The sequence below is a fragment of the Scyliorhinus torazame genome, chromosome 9 (assembly GCF_047496885.1).
Source record: "Scyliorhinus torazame isolate Kashiwa2021f chromosome 9, sScyTor2.1, whole genome shotgun sequence".
NCBI lineage: Eukaryota > Metazoa > Chordata > Chondrichthyes > Carcharhiniformes > Scyliorhinidae > Scyliorhinus > Scyliorhinus torazame.
Genome location: NC_092715.1, coordinates 65,548,263 through 65,564,492, shown reverse-complemented (window position 1 = coordinate 65,564,492; position 16,230 = coordinate 65,548,263). Strand labels below are relative to the sequence as shown.

General features: G+C 48.5%; 1 protein-coding gene across 1 annotated transcript; it reads left to right on the top strand.

Annotated features, from left to right (window-relative positions):
- The first annotated feature begins 5,389 nt into the window (after window positions 1–5,389).
- f2r (coagulation factor II (thrombin) receptor) lies at window positions 5,390–15,403 on the top strand. Its single transcript, XM_072516039.1, has 2 exons — window positions 5,390–5,624; window positions 13,924–15,403. The coding sequence occupies exons 1-2, from the start codon at window positions 5,558–5,560 to the stop codon at window positions 15,072–15,074; spliced, it is 1,218 nt and encodes a 405-aa protein (XP_072372140.1). The 5' UTR covers window positions 5,390–5,557; the 3' UTR covers window positions 15,075–15,403.
- Window positions 15,404–16,230: the final 827 nt, after the last annotated feature.

Sequence of the window (16,230 nt, the reverse complement as noted above, 5' to 3'; positions counted from 1 at the left end):
GTGTTTATTGTGAATGAATACAGACAGTGCAGTAGGATTAGAGGAGCCTGCTCCGACCCCTGCCCTGCGACAAGGGTCCCCATTGGCGCACATCTCCTGGGGCGGCCCGGCCTGGATGGGCCCGGCTGCTGCTCGGATGTCCCGGGTGGCGTGGAGCTGCCCTGTTTTGCCCGCTGCCCACCAGATGCACCAGGGACAGGAGGGGGGGGGGGGGGGGGGAGTCCGAGGTGCTGCAGTGTTCCAGCACCTCCCCTGCGGGAATCATCAGCAAGGGCCCCATTCCCTGCCACTCTCCTGGGGTGCCCGATGGCCCCCTGGCTACTCCATTGGACGGGGGTGCGAGCGGAGCAATCCCTTGAGGCTCCCCCACCACCTGGACTTTCAGAAGGCATTTGACAAAGCGCCGCATAAGAGATTATTGTGCAAAATTAAAGCGCATGGGATTGAGGGAAATGTATTGAGGTGGATATAAAACTGGTTGGCAGAGAGGAAACAAAGAGTAGGGATTAATGGGTCCTTTTCAAATTGGCAGGCAGTAACTAGTGGGGTATCCCAGGGATCGGTGCTGGGACCCCAGTTATTCACAATATATATTAATGATTTGGATGAGGAAACAAAATGTAACATCTCAAAGTTTGCAGATGATACCAAGTTAGGTGGGAGGGTGAATTGTGACAATTGCAGGGATCCTACAGCATGATCTGGTCAGGTTGGGCGAGTGGGCAAATCAATGGCAGATGCAGTATAATTTGGATAAGTGTGAGGTTATTCACTTTGGAAGCAAAAACAGGAAGGCAGATTACTAACTGATTGGTTGTAAATTGGGAGAGGGGAGTGTGCAGTGGAACCTGGGTGCCCTTGTGCACCATTTGCTGAAGGTAAGCATGCAGGTGCAGCAGGCTGTAAAGAAGGCTAATGGTATGTTGGCCTTCATTGCGAGAGGTTTTGAGTATAGAAGCAGGGATGTGTTACTGCAATTGTACAGGGCCTTGGTGAGGCCACACTTGGAGTATTGTGTGCAGTTTTGGTCTCCTTCTCTGAGGAAGGATATTCTTGCTCTCGAGGGAGTGCAGCGAAGGTTTATCAGACTGATTCCAGGGATGGCCCCTGACTGTCATATGAGGAGAGATTGACTAGGTTGGGATTGTTCTTGCTGGAGTTCAGAAGAATGAGGGGGGATTTCATAGAGACTTATAAAATTCTAACAGGACTAGACAGGTTAGATGAAGGGAAGATGTTACCAATGATGGGTGGGACCAAACCCAGGGGTAACAGTCTGAGGATTCAGGGTAAACCATTTCGGACAGAGATAAGGAGACATTTCTTCACACAAAGAGTGGTGAGTCTGTGGAATTCACTACCACAGGAAGTAGTTGATGCTAAAACATTGAATATATTCAAGAGGCGGCTGGATATAGCACTTGGGGAGAATGGGATCAAAGGCTATGGGGAGAAAGCAGGATTAGGCTATTGAGTTGGATGATCAGCCATGATCGAGATGAATGGTAGAGCAGACTCGAAGGGCCAAAAGGCCTCCTCCTGCTCCTATCTTCAATGTATCTATGTCATTACTGGGAGAAGCCATGGTATCAGGCATTTTGCAAAAAAGCAGTGTTCGTTGAGTGTTAGTTGGAGATGTGAGCAGAACTCAAGCTTCTCAGTTCAGTTAAAAGATATGTCTGAAGCTAGATTATCAGTTTCTTTCCAGGCACCACGATCTCTAAGAATATGACCTTTTACAGATGGGTGGAATGCAAACGGAATCTTAACTCATTTCCCGCTGGATTGTAGATATTTTGGGAGTATTCTGTCCCATGTGTACAGGATTGCTTCTTTAAAACCACAAGGTCTAATTGCTGTAGATTAGCATAAACTGCCTCAATTAGAGATCCACATGTCTTATATGCATGCATTGTGCGATTAATTGGGGGGTTAATTTATTTCCCTGTAGATGTTCAATTTCTTAACAAAACCTGTTCTCCAGGAATCTTGACAGGAGTGGCATTTGTCGTGAACAATGAGAACCACAACTTGATTCAGTATTACTGCTGGCTGCATTCAGGGAAAAGGCGACAGTTCTTCAGATACTGGACAAATCAGTTTCTGTTCTCATTTGTGCCGTTCTCTGTAAGATCTTTCAGCAGGAGTTTGATGTATCAATGAGGATATGCACTGACTGATTATTTGAATGCACTGGAATCATTTTAAATACAAATTTTAGTTAAAGTTTCTCCCCTTTTACTATTATTATTCCATTAGATGTAATTTTTTAACAAATGAGCAAATACCAGAAATTAAATTTCCATATGGGCAATAGGGAATCTTGAATTGATATTTATTCTGTACGGTAAACTATCTTCTTGACTCAAGTAGGGATGGCAGATTTCCTTCCCTAAAGGACATTAGTGAATCAAATGGATGTTTTCAACAATGGGTTAATTGTCATCATTAGACTTTTAATTCCAGCTTTTTATTCAAATCAAATTTCACCATCCGCCATGGTGGGATTCGAACCTGGGCCCCCAGAGCATTATCCTGCGTCTCTGGATTACTAGTCCAGTAACAATACTACTACACTACTGCCTGCACTTGACCCTTAATCTTCTATGTTCCAGGAAAATATGTTAAATTCCTATAATTTCTCCTCATAACCCACATCTTTGGATACCTGCTAACACTGGAGAATTTCCATAGAACTCCCTCCAAAGCCAATATGAGGACCCAGATCTTCCAGTCTCCATATACTCCAAGACTGGATATTCCCTCGAAGATGAGCTAAGGGACCCCTAGGAGGTCCCAATGCAAGAACTCCGTGGGGATTGCCTGGGAAGTCTGAGCTTCCAATGTGCAATTCCCATGCTCCCTGGGACACCCCGAAAAATTCTTCAACTCTAAGTTAGAGTCAGAAATTGCAGACGTTCCAATTTGTTTAACTGGATAGTTACCCAGAAAATGTTAGACAGGAAGAAACCAATTCTAACTTCCAGGTAACTACAGAACTAACCCCCAATCACTCACACTGACCACTCCTTGAACCCCCCCTGACTACCCTCTGACCCACCACCCATCTCACCCACCTGCAACTCTGCCAACATAAACCCACCTACCACTCTATCCTTGCCACCAAGCCTCTTTACCAGCCTAGCTACTTGCCTTATCCACCCTAGGCCCTCACCACCCTACTCCCTTACCCACTTCCCTTACCCAACATATCCCCTCACCCATTCTACCCCCTTACCCACCCTACCCACTTATCTTCTCTCTAAATGTTTTCAAAGAAGGGTTGGAACATTTAAACTTACTGGAATACAACAGCAAGAGGTGTGATTCCGGAGTGGATTTTCCACGCTCTTCCTCTGAGGTTTGCTGCATTGGGTCAGATGTGAAGGATACTCCAGGTCAGGTAAATTGGAGGAAGGTATGTGTGCATATTTTTTGACCTGGGTCGGAAGTAGGGTTACCGATCCTGATCGGAAGAGCTGAGCCATTATTTCAAAGCTGTGCTGCTCTGAAGTGTGCAGAATATTCCAGAAATAATAATCAGGGAAGACATCCAACGGGCACTTGAAAAGTTTGAGTTAATTAAGGAGAGTCAGCACAGATTTATGTAAAAAAGAATGTGTTTGACTAATGTAACAATCTTTTGATGAAGTAACAGAAAAGGCTGGCAAAGGGAAAGCAATGGTTGTTGCCTGTGTGGGTTTTAAGAAAATGTTTGACAAAGTACTATTGGTGGGAATGGGTTGTGTGGCTCCCCCTACATTTACTGGGCCCCGCTCACTACGTAGCTCATTCCAGTGGACCCTATTAAACTGCAGCCAGTCAGTACAATAACAGGGAAATTATGCTGACTATAAAACTCTGATTAGGTCTTAACACAAGTATGGAGTCCCATGCTGGTCATGACACTTTCGATGCGAGAGTCGTTCAGATGGTGCAGAGGAAGTTTTCCAAAATGATTCCAGGGATTAAGAAGTTTAGCTATAGGTTGACGAAACTGGTGTTGTTTCCCTTGGAGCAAAGAGGGTTTGATAGGGGTGCACAGGTTTAGGTAAGGTAGATATCACCCATGCAGCTGATAGCACAAGGATTGGGGAAGACAGGTTTAAGGTTAGGGGAAAGAGATATAAGGGGAGATGTGGGAAGAGCGAGTGTGAATGACCTGGATTTTGCTGCCTACGAGGAACTCCTTGTACTGGATGGGTTCCTTCTGTGCCACAATGGCTTTTTGGCTGAGATTTTGTTCCACCTAGCAGTGGAGAAGCAGTGGGGAACCAGTCAGTCCGGCGAGTGATGCCTGACAGAATCACGTGTCTTTCAGGCACTTTAGTGACCACCTTTTGGCCTTCCCCACAATTGAGATGCCAGTAGCTAAAGTCCCCTCAATCACAGGCTGGTAGCTCCTCATGCTGCCAGTGGCTTTTGCCGGAACTGTGTCTACCAGAGGCCAAGGTTAATCATGGGAGCCCAAACTAAAGGCGAGTGAGGGTGGGATGAGCAAGAGAAGAGGTCAGTGGCAAGGGCAAAGAGAATGGCCTTCAGTGGCCACCCCCTACCCGATGTTGGGTATATTGATTGGGCACAGTACCTATGAAGGAACCCCCTCCACCAGTGGCAGCCCTCTGAGGGAATGGGAAAACCTTGCGGCTCTGAATCACTGAGCTACCAAGTCATTGCAATGGGTTCTGGGATAATGGGCGACCATTGGCATATTAATGAACTGAATTAACAACCTGTATTTAGCCCCTTCCGCCCTCCCACATAATGGGGGGAGGTGGTTAGCTGCCACCAGGAGGCTGGCATGGAGCCTCTTCCACGAATAAGTGGGCCCGGCCTCAATTCTCTAGTCTCTGCTGCCAGGTTAGCACAGTCCAAGTCTAACAATTAAACCCAGTTGGTGCGGCATGGTAGCACAGTGGGGTAGCATTGTTGCTTCACAGCTCCAGGGTCCCAGGTTTCGATTCAGCTTGGGTCATTCCCTATGTGGAGTCTGCACGTTCTCCCTGTGTCTGCATGGGGTTTCCTCCGGGTACTCCGGTTTCCTCCCACGTGCTGTTAGGTAATTTGGACTTTCTGAATTCTCCCTCCGTGTACCTGAACAGGCGCCGGAGTGTGGCGACTCGGGGCTTTTCACAATAACTTCATTGCAGTGGTAATGTAAGCCTACTTGTGACAATAAAGATTATTTTTATTAGTAGTAACTCTTTCACAACGGAGGGGCTGTCACCAAACACTTGACAGCCACTGAAGCACTTATTGGAATGCAACAATACAATAAAGAAAGAACGTGATTTTAACATATAGTCCTTTATAAGGGGGGGGATCCTTTACATATGTAAATAGCAAAGTCACGTTCCATTTACCGCCGACACGATCAGCCCTGCCCACTCCCTCCCTCCCGGGAAGTGGCCGGCGATTCGGGAAACAATTAGGCGCAACTCACATGATGAAGTTCCCAAACTGAAGGTGCTGATCTCACTGTGGACGAAGCTCTGCGGGAGGCGGCTGCTGAGATCTGTCTGGAGCTCGGTGGATCGTGGAGGAGAATTCACTCGCAATGGACGGGAAGGTTCAGTTCGTGCTGTGGGTCGCGTTGCTCCTAGTCATCTATCCTCACAAGAGTGGTAAGATATCGGATCTGGGGGAGATTGGGAAGGGGGCTGGGGGCATCTCTGGCACTCCAGCGCAGTGTGTACCCGGGGGGGGGGGGGGATGGGGTCTCCAGCACAGTGTGTACCCGGGGGGGGGGGGGATGGGGTCTCCAGCACAGTGTGTATCCGGGGGGGGGGGGAGGATGGGGTCTCCAGCACAGTGTGTACCCGGGGGGGGGGGGGGGATGGGGTCTCCAGCGCAGTGTGTACCCGGGGGGGGGGGGGAGGATGGGGTCTCCAGCACAGTGTGTACCGGGGGGGGGGGGGGGGGAATGGGGTCTCCAGCACAGTGTGTACCCGGGGGGGGGGGGGGGAATGGGGTCTCCAGCACAGTGTGTACCCGGGGGGGGGGGGGGAGGATGGGGTCTCCAGCACAGTGTGTACCCGGGGGGGGGGGATGGGGTCTCCAGCGCAGTGTGTACCCGGGGGGGGGGGGAGGATGGGGTCTCCAGCACAGTGTGTACCCGGGGGGGGGGGGGGATGGGGTCTCCAGCGCAGTGTGTACCCGGGGGGGGGGGAGGATGGGGTCTCCAGCACAGTGTGTACCCGGGGGGGGGGAGAGGATGGGGTCTCCAGCACAGTGTGTACCCGGGGGGGGGGGGGGAGGATGGGGTCTCCAGCACAGTGTGTACCGGGGGGGGGGGGGGGGGATGGGGTCTCTAGCGCAGTGTGTACCCAGGGGGGGGGGTGGGGGTGGGGGGGAGGATGGGGTCTCCAGCACAGTGTGTACCCGGGGGGGGGGGGGATGGGGTCTCCAGCGCAGTGTGTACCCAGGGGGGGGGGGGGTGGGGGGGGGGGGGGAGGATGGGGTCTCCAGCACAGTGTGTACCCGGGGGGGGGGGGATGGGGTCTCCAGCACAGTGTGTACCCGGGGGGGGGGGGAGGATGGGGTCTCCAGCACAGTGTGTACCGGGGGGGGGGGAGGATGGGGTCTCCAGCACAGTGTGTACCCGGGGGGGGGTGGGGGATGGGGTCTCCAGCACAGTGTGTACCCGGGGGGGGGGGGGATGGGGTCTCCAGCACAGTGTGTATCCGGGGGGGGGGGGGAGGATGGGGTCTCCAGCACAGTGTGTACCCGGGGGGGGGGGGATGGGGTCTCCAGCGCAGTGTGTACCCGGGGGGGGGGGAGGATGGGGTCTCCAGCACAGTGTGTACCGGGGGGGGGGGAGGATGGGGTCTCCAGCACAGTGTGTACCCGGGGGGGGGAGGATGGGGTCTCCAGCACAGTGTGTACCCAGGGGAGAGGAGGGGGGATCAGCACAGTGTGTTCCCAGGGGAGAGGAGGGGGTCTCCAGCACGGTGTGTATCCAGGGGAGAGGAGGGGGTCTCCAGCACAATGTGTACCCAGGGGAGAGGAGGGGGTCTCCTGCAGAGTGTGAACCCGGGGAGAAGGGGGACTCCAGCACAGTGTGTACCCGGGGGGAGGAGGGGGTCTCCTGCACAGTGTGTACCCACGGGAGAGGAGGGGGTCTCCAGCACAGTGTGTACCCACGGGAGAGGAGGGGGACTCAGCACAGTGTGTACCCAGGGGAGAGGAGGGGGTCTCCAGCACGGTGTGTATCCAGGGGAGAGGAGGGGGTCTCCAGCACAATGTGTACCCAGGGGAGAGGAGGGGGTCTCCTGCAGAGTGTGAACCCGGGGAGAAGGGGGACTCCAGCACAGTGTGTACCCGGGGGGAGGAGGGGGTCTCCTGCACAGTGTGTACCAAGGGGAGAGGAGGGGGGTCTCCTGCACAGTGTGTACCCGGGGGGGGGGGGAGGATGGGGTCTCCAGCACAGTGTGTACCCCGGGGGGGGGGGGGGGAACTCCAGCACAGTGTGTACCCCGGGGGGGGGGGGGGACTCCAGCACAGTGTGTTACCAGGGGAGAGGAGGGGGGCTCAGCACAGTGTGTTACCAGGGGAGAGGAGGGGGGCTCAGCACAGTGTGTACCCAGGGGAGAGGAGGGGGGATCAGCACAGTGTGTTCCCAGGGGAGAGGAGGGGGTCTCCAGCACAGTGTGTACCCAGGGGAAGGGGAACTCAGCACAGTGTGTACCCAGGGGAGAGGAGGGGGTCTCCTGCACAGTGTGTACCCAGGGGAGAAGAGGGGGTCTCCAGCACAGTGTGTACCCACGGGAGAGGAGGGGGACTCAGTACAGTGTGTACCCAGGGGAGAGGAGGGGGTCTCCAGCACGGTGTGTATCCAGGGGAGAGGAGGGGGTCTCCAGCACAATGTGTACCCAGGGGAGAGGAGGGGGTCTCCTGCACAGTGTGAACCCGGGGAGAAGGGGGACTCCAGCACAGTGTGTACCAAGGGGAGAGGAGGGGGACTCCAGCACAGTGTGTACCCAGGGGGAGGGGAACTCAGCACAGTGTGTACCCAGGGGACAGGAGGGGGTCTCCTGCACAGTGTGGACCCGGGGGGAGGAGGGGGACTCCAGCACAGTGTGTACCCAGGGGAGAGGAGGGGGGTCTCCTGCACAGTGTGAACCCGGGGGAGGAGGGGGACTCCAGCACAGTGTGTACCCAGGGGGGAGGAAGGGGACTCAGCACAGTGTGTACCCAGGGGAGAGGAGGGGGTCTCCTGCACAGTGTGAACCCGGGGGAGGAGGGGGACTCAGCACAGTGTGTACCCAGGGGAGAGGAGGGGGTCTCCTGCACAGTGTGTACCCGGGGGGATGGGAGGGGGTCTCCAGCACAGTGTGTACAGGGGAGAGGAGGGGGGCTCCAGCACAGTGTGTACCCGGGGGGAGGAGGGTCTCCAGCACAATGTGAACCCGGGGGGAGGACGGGGTCTCCAGCAAAGTGTGTACCGGGGGGGAGGAGGGGGTCTCCAGCACAGTGTGTACCCAGGGTTATCCTAGCTGTATTCAGCCAGCTGTACAGATAGGTACAATCCCCACGGGAAGCAGCCCAGCCAACTGGTCTAAGCTCAGCTGGCAGCCGTGTTGGAATTCAATATCCCATCTTCACATTATCTGCACTGTTTCACAAGGAACAAACGGGAAGTTGCAGTTTATCCCAATATCACCGACCCACTTTTATTTAAAAAATCCAAAAGAACCGGATTTTCTAATGGGCTTTTCCCCGTAATCCATACCCTATGTCCGAGGTACGAAATTCCATTTTGAAACAGTTAAAAGTTCATTAAGTCCGTTTGTTTAAAAAAAAAAAGAAAGACAATTCTCTAGCCTTTGCTGCCTGGTTAGCACAAGACCAGGTCTAACAGTTAACTTTAAAGTCCAAAGATGTGCAGATTAGGTGGATTGGCGATGCTAAATTGCTCTTAGTGTCCAAAAGTGGTTAGGTGGGGGTACAAGGATAGGGTGGAGGTGTGGGCTTAGGTAGGGTGCTCTTTCCAAGGGCCGGTGTAGACTCGATGGGCCAAATGGCCTCATTCTGCACAGTAAATTCTATGATGAAATTGTAGTAACTCATTACTGGACAGTTCATGAAATGGGCTGTGAGAAACTTGACAAAGTTGCTACCATTTAATAGCATGTAATATTAATATGTACAGCACAGGAGGCCATTGAACCTATTGTACCTGTCACATCAACTGGAGCTGTCTACATCCCCACTTTTTCCCAACAACCTTTCATTTTCACCTTCAAATGATTGTGCAATTCGATTTCACTCACCCTAGAATAGGTGGATAGGATCATAGATTCTATAAAATTGCAAATCACTTTGCATGACTTTCGCAGCCACTCCCTATAATTCATGCATTGACATGAAGATGGTTTGGCAGTGATTAATCACCTTGGGAGGTGATGGCGTAGTGGTATTGTCATTGGACTAGTAAGCCAGAGACCCAGAGTAATGCTCTGGGGACCCAGGTTCAAATCCTGCCACTGCAGATGGTGAAAATTGAATTCGATAAAAATCTGGAATCAAAAGTCTAATGATGATCATTGTCGATTGCCGTAAAAACCCATTGGTTTTCTTCCATTGGGGAAGAAAATCTGCCGTCCTTACCTGGTCTGGCCTACATGTGACTCTGGGCCCACAGCAATGTGGTTGATTCTTAACTGCCCCCTTAAGGGCAATTAGGGACACGTAATGAATGTTGCCTGCGACATGAGTGAATTTTTAAAAAAATGTGGTTTGGCAGGGATTCACCATGTGGAAGTTGTCTGCTGACAATTGCCACTTTTTTTCTCTCGAGTTTTGCATTCTCACGCAAGGTTCATTAGTGGTTGGCAAACTGTTTGGTAAAATATTCCAACTTGCTCTTCATTCAAATGTATATGTTACGTTCATTTGAGCTGACGGTTGTGGGCTCAAATCCCACCCAGAGATGTGAGCACAAAATCTAGGGTGGCATTCCAGTGGGCAGCACGGTAGCACAAGTGATTAGCACTGTGGCTTCACAGCGCCAGGGTCCCAGGTTCGATTCCCCGCTGGGTCACTGTCTGTGCGGAGTTTGCACGTTCTCCCCGTGTCCGCGTGGGTTTCCTCCGGGTGCTCCGGTTTCCTCCCACAGTCCAAAGACGTGCAGGTTAGGTGGATTGGCCATGCTAAATTACCCGTAGTGTCCATAAGGGTTGGGAGGGGTTATTGGGTTGCGGGGATAAGGTGGAAGTGAGGGATTAATGTGGGTCGGTGCAGACTCGATGGGCCGAATGGCCTCCTTCTGCACTGTATGTTCTATGTAATCTATGTTGCACTGTCAGGGGTGTCATCTTTTGAATAATACATTAAACCAAAACCCCCTCAGGTGGACATAAATTATGCTATTTTGAAGAAGAGCAAGGGAGTTATCCATGGTGTCCTGGTCAATATAATAATAATTGCTTATTGTCACAAATAGGCTTCAATGAAGGTACTGTCAAAAGCCCCTAGTCGCCACATTCCAGCACCTGTTCGGGGAGGCCGGTACGGGAATTGAACCCGTGCTGCTGGCCTTGTTCAATATTAATATCCTTCAATATTGAGAGCAGATGATCTGGTTATTAAGACAGTTATTTATGGGACCGTGCGAGTTGGCTTTCCTGTTCCCTGCATTACACTTTTTAAAAAATTATTTAATTCGTTCTAAAGTACTTTGAGACATCCTGAGATTGTGAAAGAGCTATCGAAATGCAAGTCTTTACTTATTCTTACTGTTAAAAGACGCAGCATCCTGGGTTGGAATTAAACTATAGATATCAGGACATTTGAGATACCGTGACTCTTGTCACTAAAGAAAATTAGATTAAGCGAAGATTTAATTGGGGCTTGTAGAATTATTGAACAATGTTAAGCTGAATAAGGAATGGAAAGTTCCATTGCTCGGGGGGAGGAGTCAATGATGAAAAAAGTATCAATTTAACTTTATCACTGAGAAACTGAGACCAGTCAGGAGGGATTGCTTTCTGCAGAGATTAATTAGAGTATGGAATACTTTGACATAGGGCTGGAGACTGTTGCCTCTTTTAAGAGATGGGTAGATTAATATTGGAAGTAGAAGATGATAGAGGCTACAAGAAGAAAATGGTAAGCAGGATTTGTTTTGGATTGCTCTCCTTAGGTGTCACTTCCAAGAACTGAGTTGAAATGATTCAACAAATTACAGGAGGAGAACAGAACATTTAAAATATATTAAAGGCTGGGATTATTAATCGGGGCATAGAGCGCAAGAGCAAGGAAGGTTATTTTGAAGTTGTTTAAGCCTTGGCTGGAGCATTGTATCCAGTTCTGGGTGCCAAACTTCAGGAAGGATGTGAAGACATCAAGGAGGGTGCAGAAAAGATTCACTAGAATTATCCCAGGGATGTGGGACTTAGTAATGAAGATCGATTGGAGAAATTAAGACTGTTTTCCCTAGAGAAAGGAAGGCTGAGGGAAGACTTGATAGTGTTATTCAAAATCATGAGGTGTCTGGACAGAGTAGTAGGGACAAAACTGTTCCCTCTCGTGAAAGGATCGAGACTGAGGGCACAGATTTAAAGTAATTAGAATCATAGAATCAACAGTGCAGAAGGAGACCATTCGGCCCATCGAGTCTGCACCGGCTCTTGGAAAGAGCACCCTACTTAAGCCCACACCTCCACCCCGTAACTCCACCTAAATTAAGAGCAATTTAGCATGGCCAATCCACCTAACCTGCACATCTTTGGACTGTGGGAGGAAACCGGAGCACCTGGAGGAAACCCACGCACACACGGGGAGAACGTGCAGTCTCAGCACAGACAGTGACCCAGCGGGGAATCGAACCTGGGATCCTGGAGCTGTGAAGCAACTGTGCTAACCACTGTGCTACTGTGCCTAAGTAAAAGAAGCTATAGTGATATGGGAAAAAAACTTTCACACACAACGTTAGGGTCTGGAATGCTCTGCCTGAGAGGCAGACTCAATTCAAGCATTCAAAAGTGGAAATGGACTCTTGAAAGAAAGAATGTGTAGGGTTATGGGGAGATGCAGGAAAATTGAGCTAGGTGATTTGCTCATTTGGGGAGCAGGTGTGGACACGATGAGCCAAATGGACTCCTGGGCTGTAATGATTCTAAAGTGAAAGAAAGGAAGGAGCTGAAAAGACACTTAGTTATAAACAGACACGTAGATATAAATATCTGAGAGATAAAGACAAAGTGGGAAAAGTTAATTTAAAGTAAGCATTTCAAAAGAAAAATTAGCAATTTTTACAAATTTATCCTTCCCATGTGCCTCCCACATATTAGAAATTCAGATACAAAGTTCACCAGCTCCAGCATATTATCCCCCCCACTTAATTTTCAAGTTGTGAAATCATCTTTTCATCCTCAACAGTGGAAGCAACATACTACAGACAGAGCTAAACGATCCCACAACTAACAGGAAGAACAACCCCATCTCAATGATGGTGGAGCTCAGCACTTCAATGCAAAAGACAAGACTGAAGCACCTGCAACCAACTTTAGCCGCAAGTGTCAAGTGGATGATAAGACTTGGCATCCTCCCAAGGTCTCTAGCATTGTAGATGCCAGTCTTCAGCGAATTCAATTCACTCCATGCAGTATCCAGAAACTGCTAAATGCACTGGACACGACCAAATGACTGTCTTTAACATCAAGGCAGCATTTGACTGAGTGTGGCATCAAGGAGCCCTTACACAAATTAAGCCAATAAGAATTGTTGGGAAGTGGCGGGGAGAATGAAATGCTCCATTGACTGGAGTCATATCTACTACAAAGGAGGATGGTTGGGCTTCAGCTATTCACAATTTACATCAACAACGTAAGATGAGAGGACTGGCTGTCATATATCCAAGTTTGCTGATGATAACATCTAAGTGGGAAAATAAACTGCAAGGAAGATGCAAAGCCACAAAAGTGGTTGAACAAGATGGTGACAGATGGAATATAAATTAGGAAACTATCTATTTTGGGAGGAAGAATGGAAAAGTAGTATATTGGTGACAATAGTAAATGTTGGGATTCAGAGGGATTTGGGGTCTTTGCACACAAATCACAAAGTTAACATGCTAGGTGCAGCAAGCTATTACATCTTATGCTAGTCTTTATTGCAAAGAGTTTGAAGTATAGGCGAAGGTGGTCTTGCTGAAATTACATAGGCTTTCAGTTTTAGTTTCCTTACTTAAGGAAGAATATACTTGCTTTAGAGGGAGTGCCTCAAAGGGCCACGTAATAAGAAACTGACCTCCGATGAGCAATTCAGTAGAAGAGGCCTTTATCTGGAGTTTAGAAGAATTGGAGGTGAGCTCAATGAAATGTATCAAATTCTTACAAAGCTTGGTGAGCTCGATGCTGAGGGAGTGTTTCGCCTGGGTGTCGAGTCCAGAACTAGGAGGTATAGTCTCAGGATAAGAGATTGGTCATTTAGAACTGAGATGGGAAAACATGCTTTCGGGCAGAAAGTTGAGCACCTACGGAAGTCCTTATCCCAGAGGTCTGTTGGTGTTCAGACAGTGAGTATCACTAAAACTGAGAACAATAGATTTTTGGGCAGTAAGGAAATCAGGGGATATGGGGCAGGTTTAGCACAGTGGGCTAAACCGCTGGCTTGTAATGCAGGACAAGGCCAGCAGAGTGGGTTCAATTCCTGTACCGGCCTCCCCGAACAGGTGTCGGAATGTGGCGACTAGGGGCTTTTCACAGTAACTTCATTGAAGCCTACTTGTGACATAAGCGATTATTATTATATTATTATTATGAATAGGACACGAAAAGTAAATTCATTGTTAAAGCTCATCCATGGTCCTATTGGATGGCAGTGCAGGTTTAAGGGGTCTTACAGCTTTTTACTCATTACTTCTGTTTATGACATTGAGCGATAAGAAAATACTAATTACGTATTTGATGTGTCTTTCAGATACAAAACATTTGTGTGTCAATAATATACGCAAAACCTTTGCTGCTGAGTGTAATAATGATGTGACTACACAAGCCCCACAGCAGAACATATCAGGAAATTCAAGTCATGAACTTAATAAAACTTTGCAATCTTCAACCTCTAAATCTTCAGCGAATGCAATGCCAGTTTCTGAGGAAGCAAAATATTACCTATTGGGTTACTGGACAACTTTGGCAATTCCTGTGGTTTACAGCTTTGTTTTTATTGTAAGCTTGCCTCTAAATCTCCTGGCAATCTTTATATTCCTTTTTAAAATGCAAGTGTCAAAACCCTTTGTAATTTACATGATGAATTTGGCGGCAGCAGATTTGTTGTTTGTGCTGCTGCTGCCTCTGAAAATCGCTTATAATTTTTCAGGTAATAACTGGGGGTTTGGCTCTTTCCTGTGCCGGTTAGTTACTGGTGGTTTCTATGCTTATATGTACTGTTCAGTGCTGCTGATGATGTGTATAAGTATTGACCGTTTCCTTGCTATTGTTTATCCGATACGATCTGCCTCCTGGAGGTCCCGGGGACGGACGGTTGTGTTTTGCCTTGTCTCATGGCTTGCAGCTATTGGTGGTACTCTACCACTTTTCCTTACTGAACAAACAATGTATATCACCGAGCTGAACATTACAACCTGCCATGATGTGCAACCCCTCTCTGTGCTTCAAAACTATTCCAGCTACTATTTCCCCACTTTGTGTTTTCTGCTCTTTGTGATTCCCCTGCTTGTGACCTCAGTCTGCTACATATGTATTATCTCAACCCTTCATTCAGCAAGTCAGACAGAGCAGTGTGGAAAGAGACATGCATTTTTTATGGCTGTAATTGTACTTTCTGTATTTATTGTTTGTTTTGCACCATCTAACATAATTTTGCTCATACACTATCTTCAGTTTTATTCTGCACCAAGTGACTCTCTCTATTTTGCTTACCTGCTCTGTGTGTGCATAGGCAGTGTGAGCTGTTGCCTCGACCCTTTGATTTATTATTATGTTTCAACAGTCTTCAGGAGTAAGCTATCAAATCTTTATTTGAGGAAGTTTAGCGATAGTCAGACAAAAGAGCCAAATCAGAAATTGCATTGCATTTACAGAAAGTTGTTAGCATCACGTGATATATAAGCTGTGAGTTTTTACTATAATGTTATAAAGTATAAAGTTGGCCCGTTTGGGGATAGTTTGATTGGTTCTACTCTTTGAACAAAGTGTACCTCTGATCACACCTTTGGACTGGGGGGACACCGGAGCACCTAGAGGAAATCCTCGTAGACACAGGGAGAACGTGCAGACTCCACCCAGACAGCGACCCAAGCCAGGAATCGAACCTGGGACGCTGGAGCTGTGAAGCAAATGTGCTAACCATTGTGCTACCGTGCCACCCAAATGTTTGACGACATTATCAGATGTACTTCATAAAACGATGGCGTTAAATAAATCCAGGATTAAGTTAATTCCAAATTGTAATCACGTTTGTTTATGAGAAAATTCATCCCAGATTAATTTCTGCACTCTTAAATCTATGGTTGAGTGAATGATAATTGCTGAAATAAGGCACATGCTATAGATGGTTGGACAACTCCACAAGATAAACCAACAATAAAGGGAACAACAATTTACACTGCTTGAGAGTGCTAATTGGGTACTATGGGTACTGAGTGCTAAGTGGACTCAGATTGGTAGAGGCTACCATGGAGATTTAGTAGAAATAATTGCCAAGTCTGACTCAAAAGTCAAACCAGGCAAGTCGACTCTGGTCAAGGCATTGCCATGAGGCATGAACCAGTTATTGGTTTTATTCCGGTGGTTTCCCAAGTTTTTGTTTAGTTGGAATGATACAAAGGTCGGTAGAGGGACAGGTAGTATTGAGGAAGCAAGGGGGCTGCAGAAGGATTTGGACAGGCTAGGAGAGTGGGCAATGAAGTGGCAAATGAAATGCAATGTGGAAAAGTGTGAGGTATTTAAATAGTCGCTGTCTGTGGTGAGGTGAGTACAGATTAACTTGCTTACCTTGCAGGTCAGCTGTTGAGTTCGGGAGTGAGAGCTGGGACCTTGGAATCAGCGCGGGAATTTTGAAAAAGCGCGGGGGCTGCGAGGCAGAGGGGACCATTTAAATGGTCGCTGTCTGTGGTGAGGTGAGTACAGATTAACAACTTACTTACCTTGCAGGCCAAGTCGATTTCAGCAGGAGCGGAGCAGGCTAGTCCATTTCAGCGGGGGCAGTGCGGAAGTGATTTCTGGGAGGTAAGTTTCTCCTTTAAATTTTTTTTTTTTTTTTTTA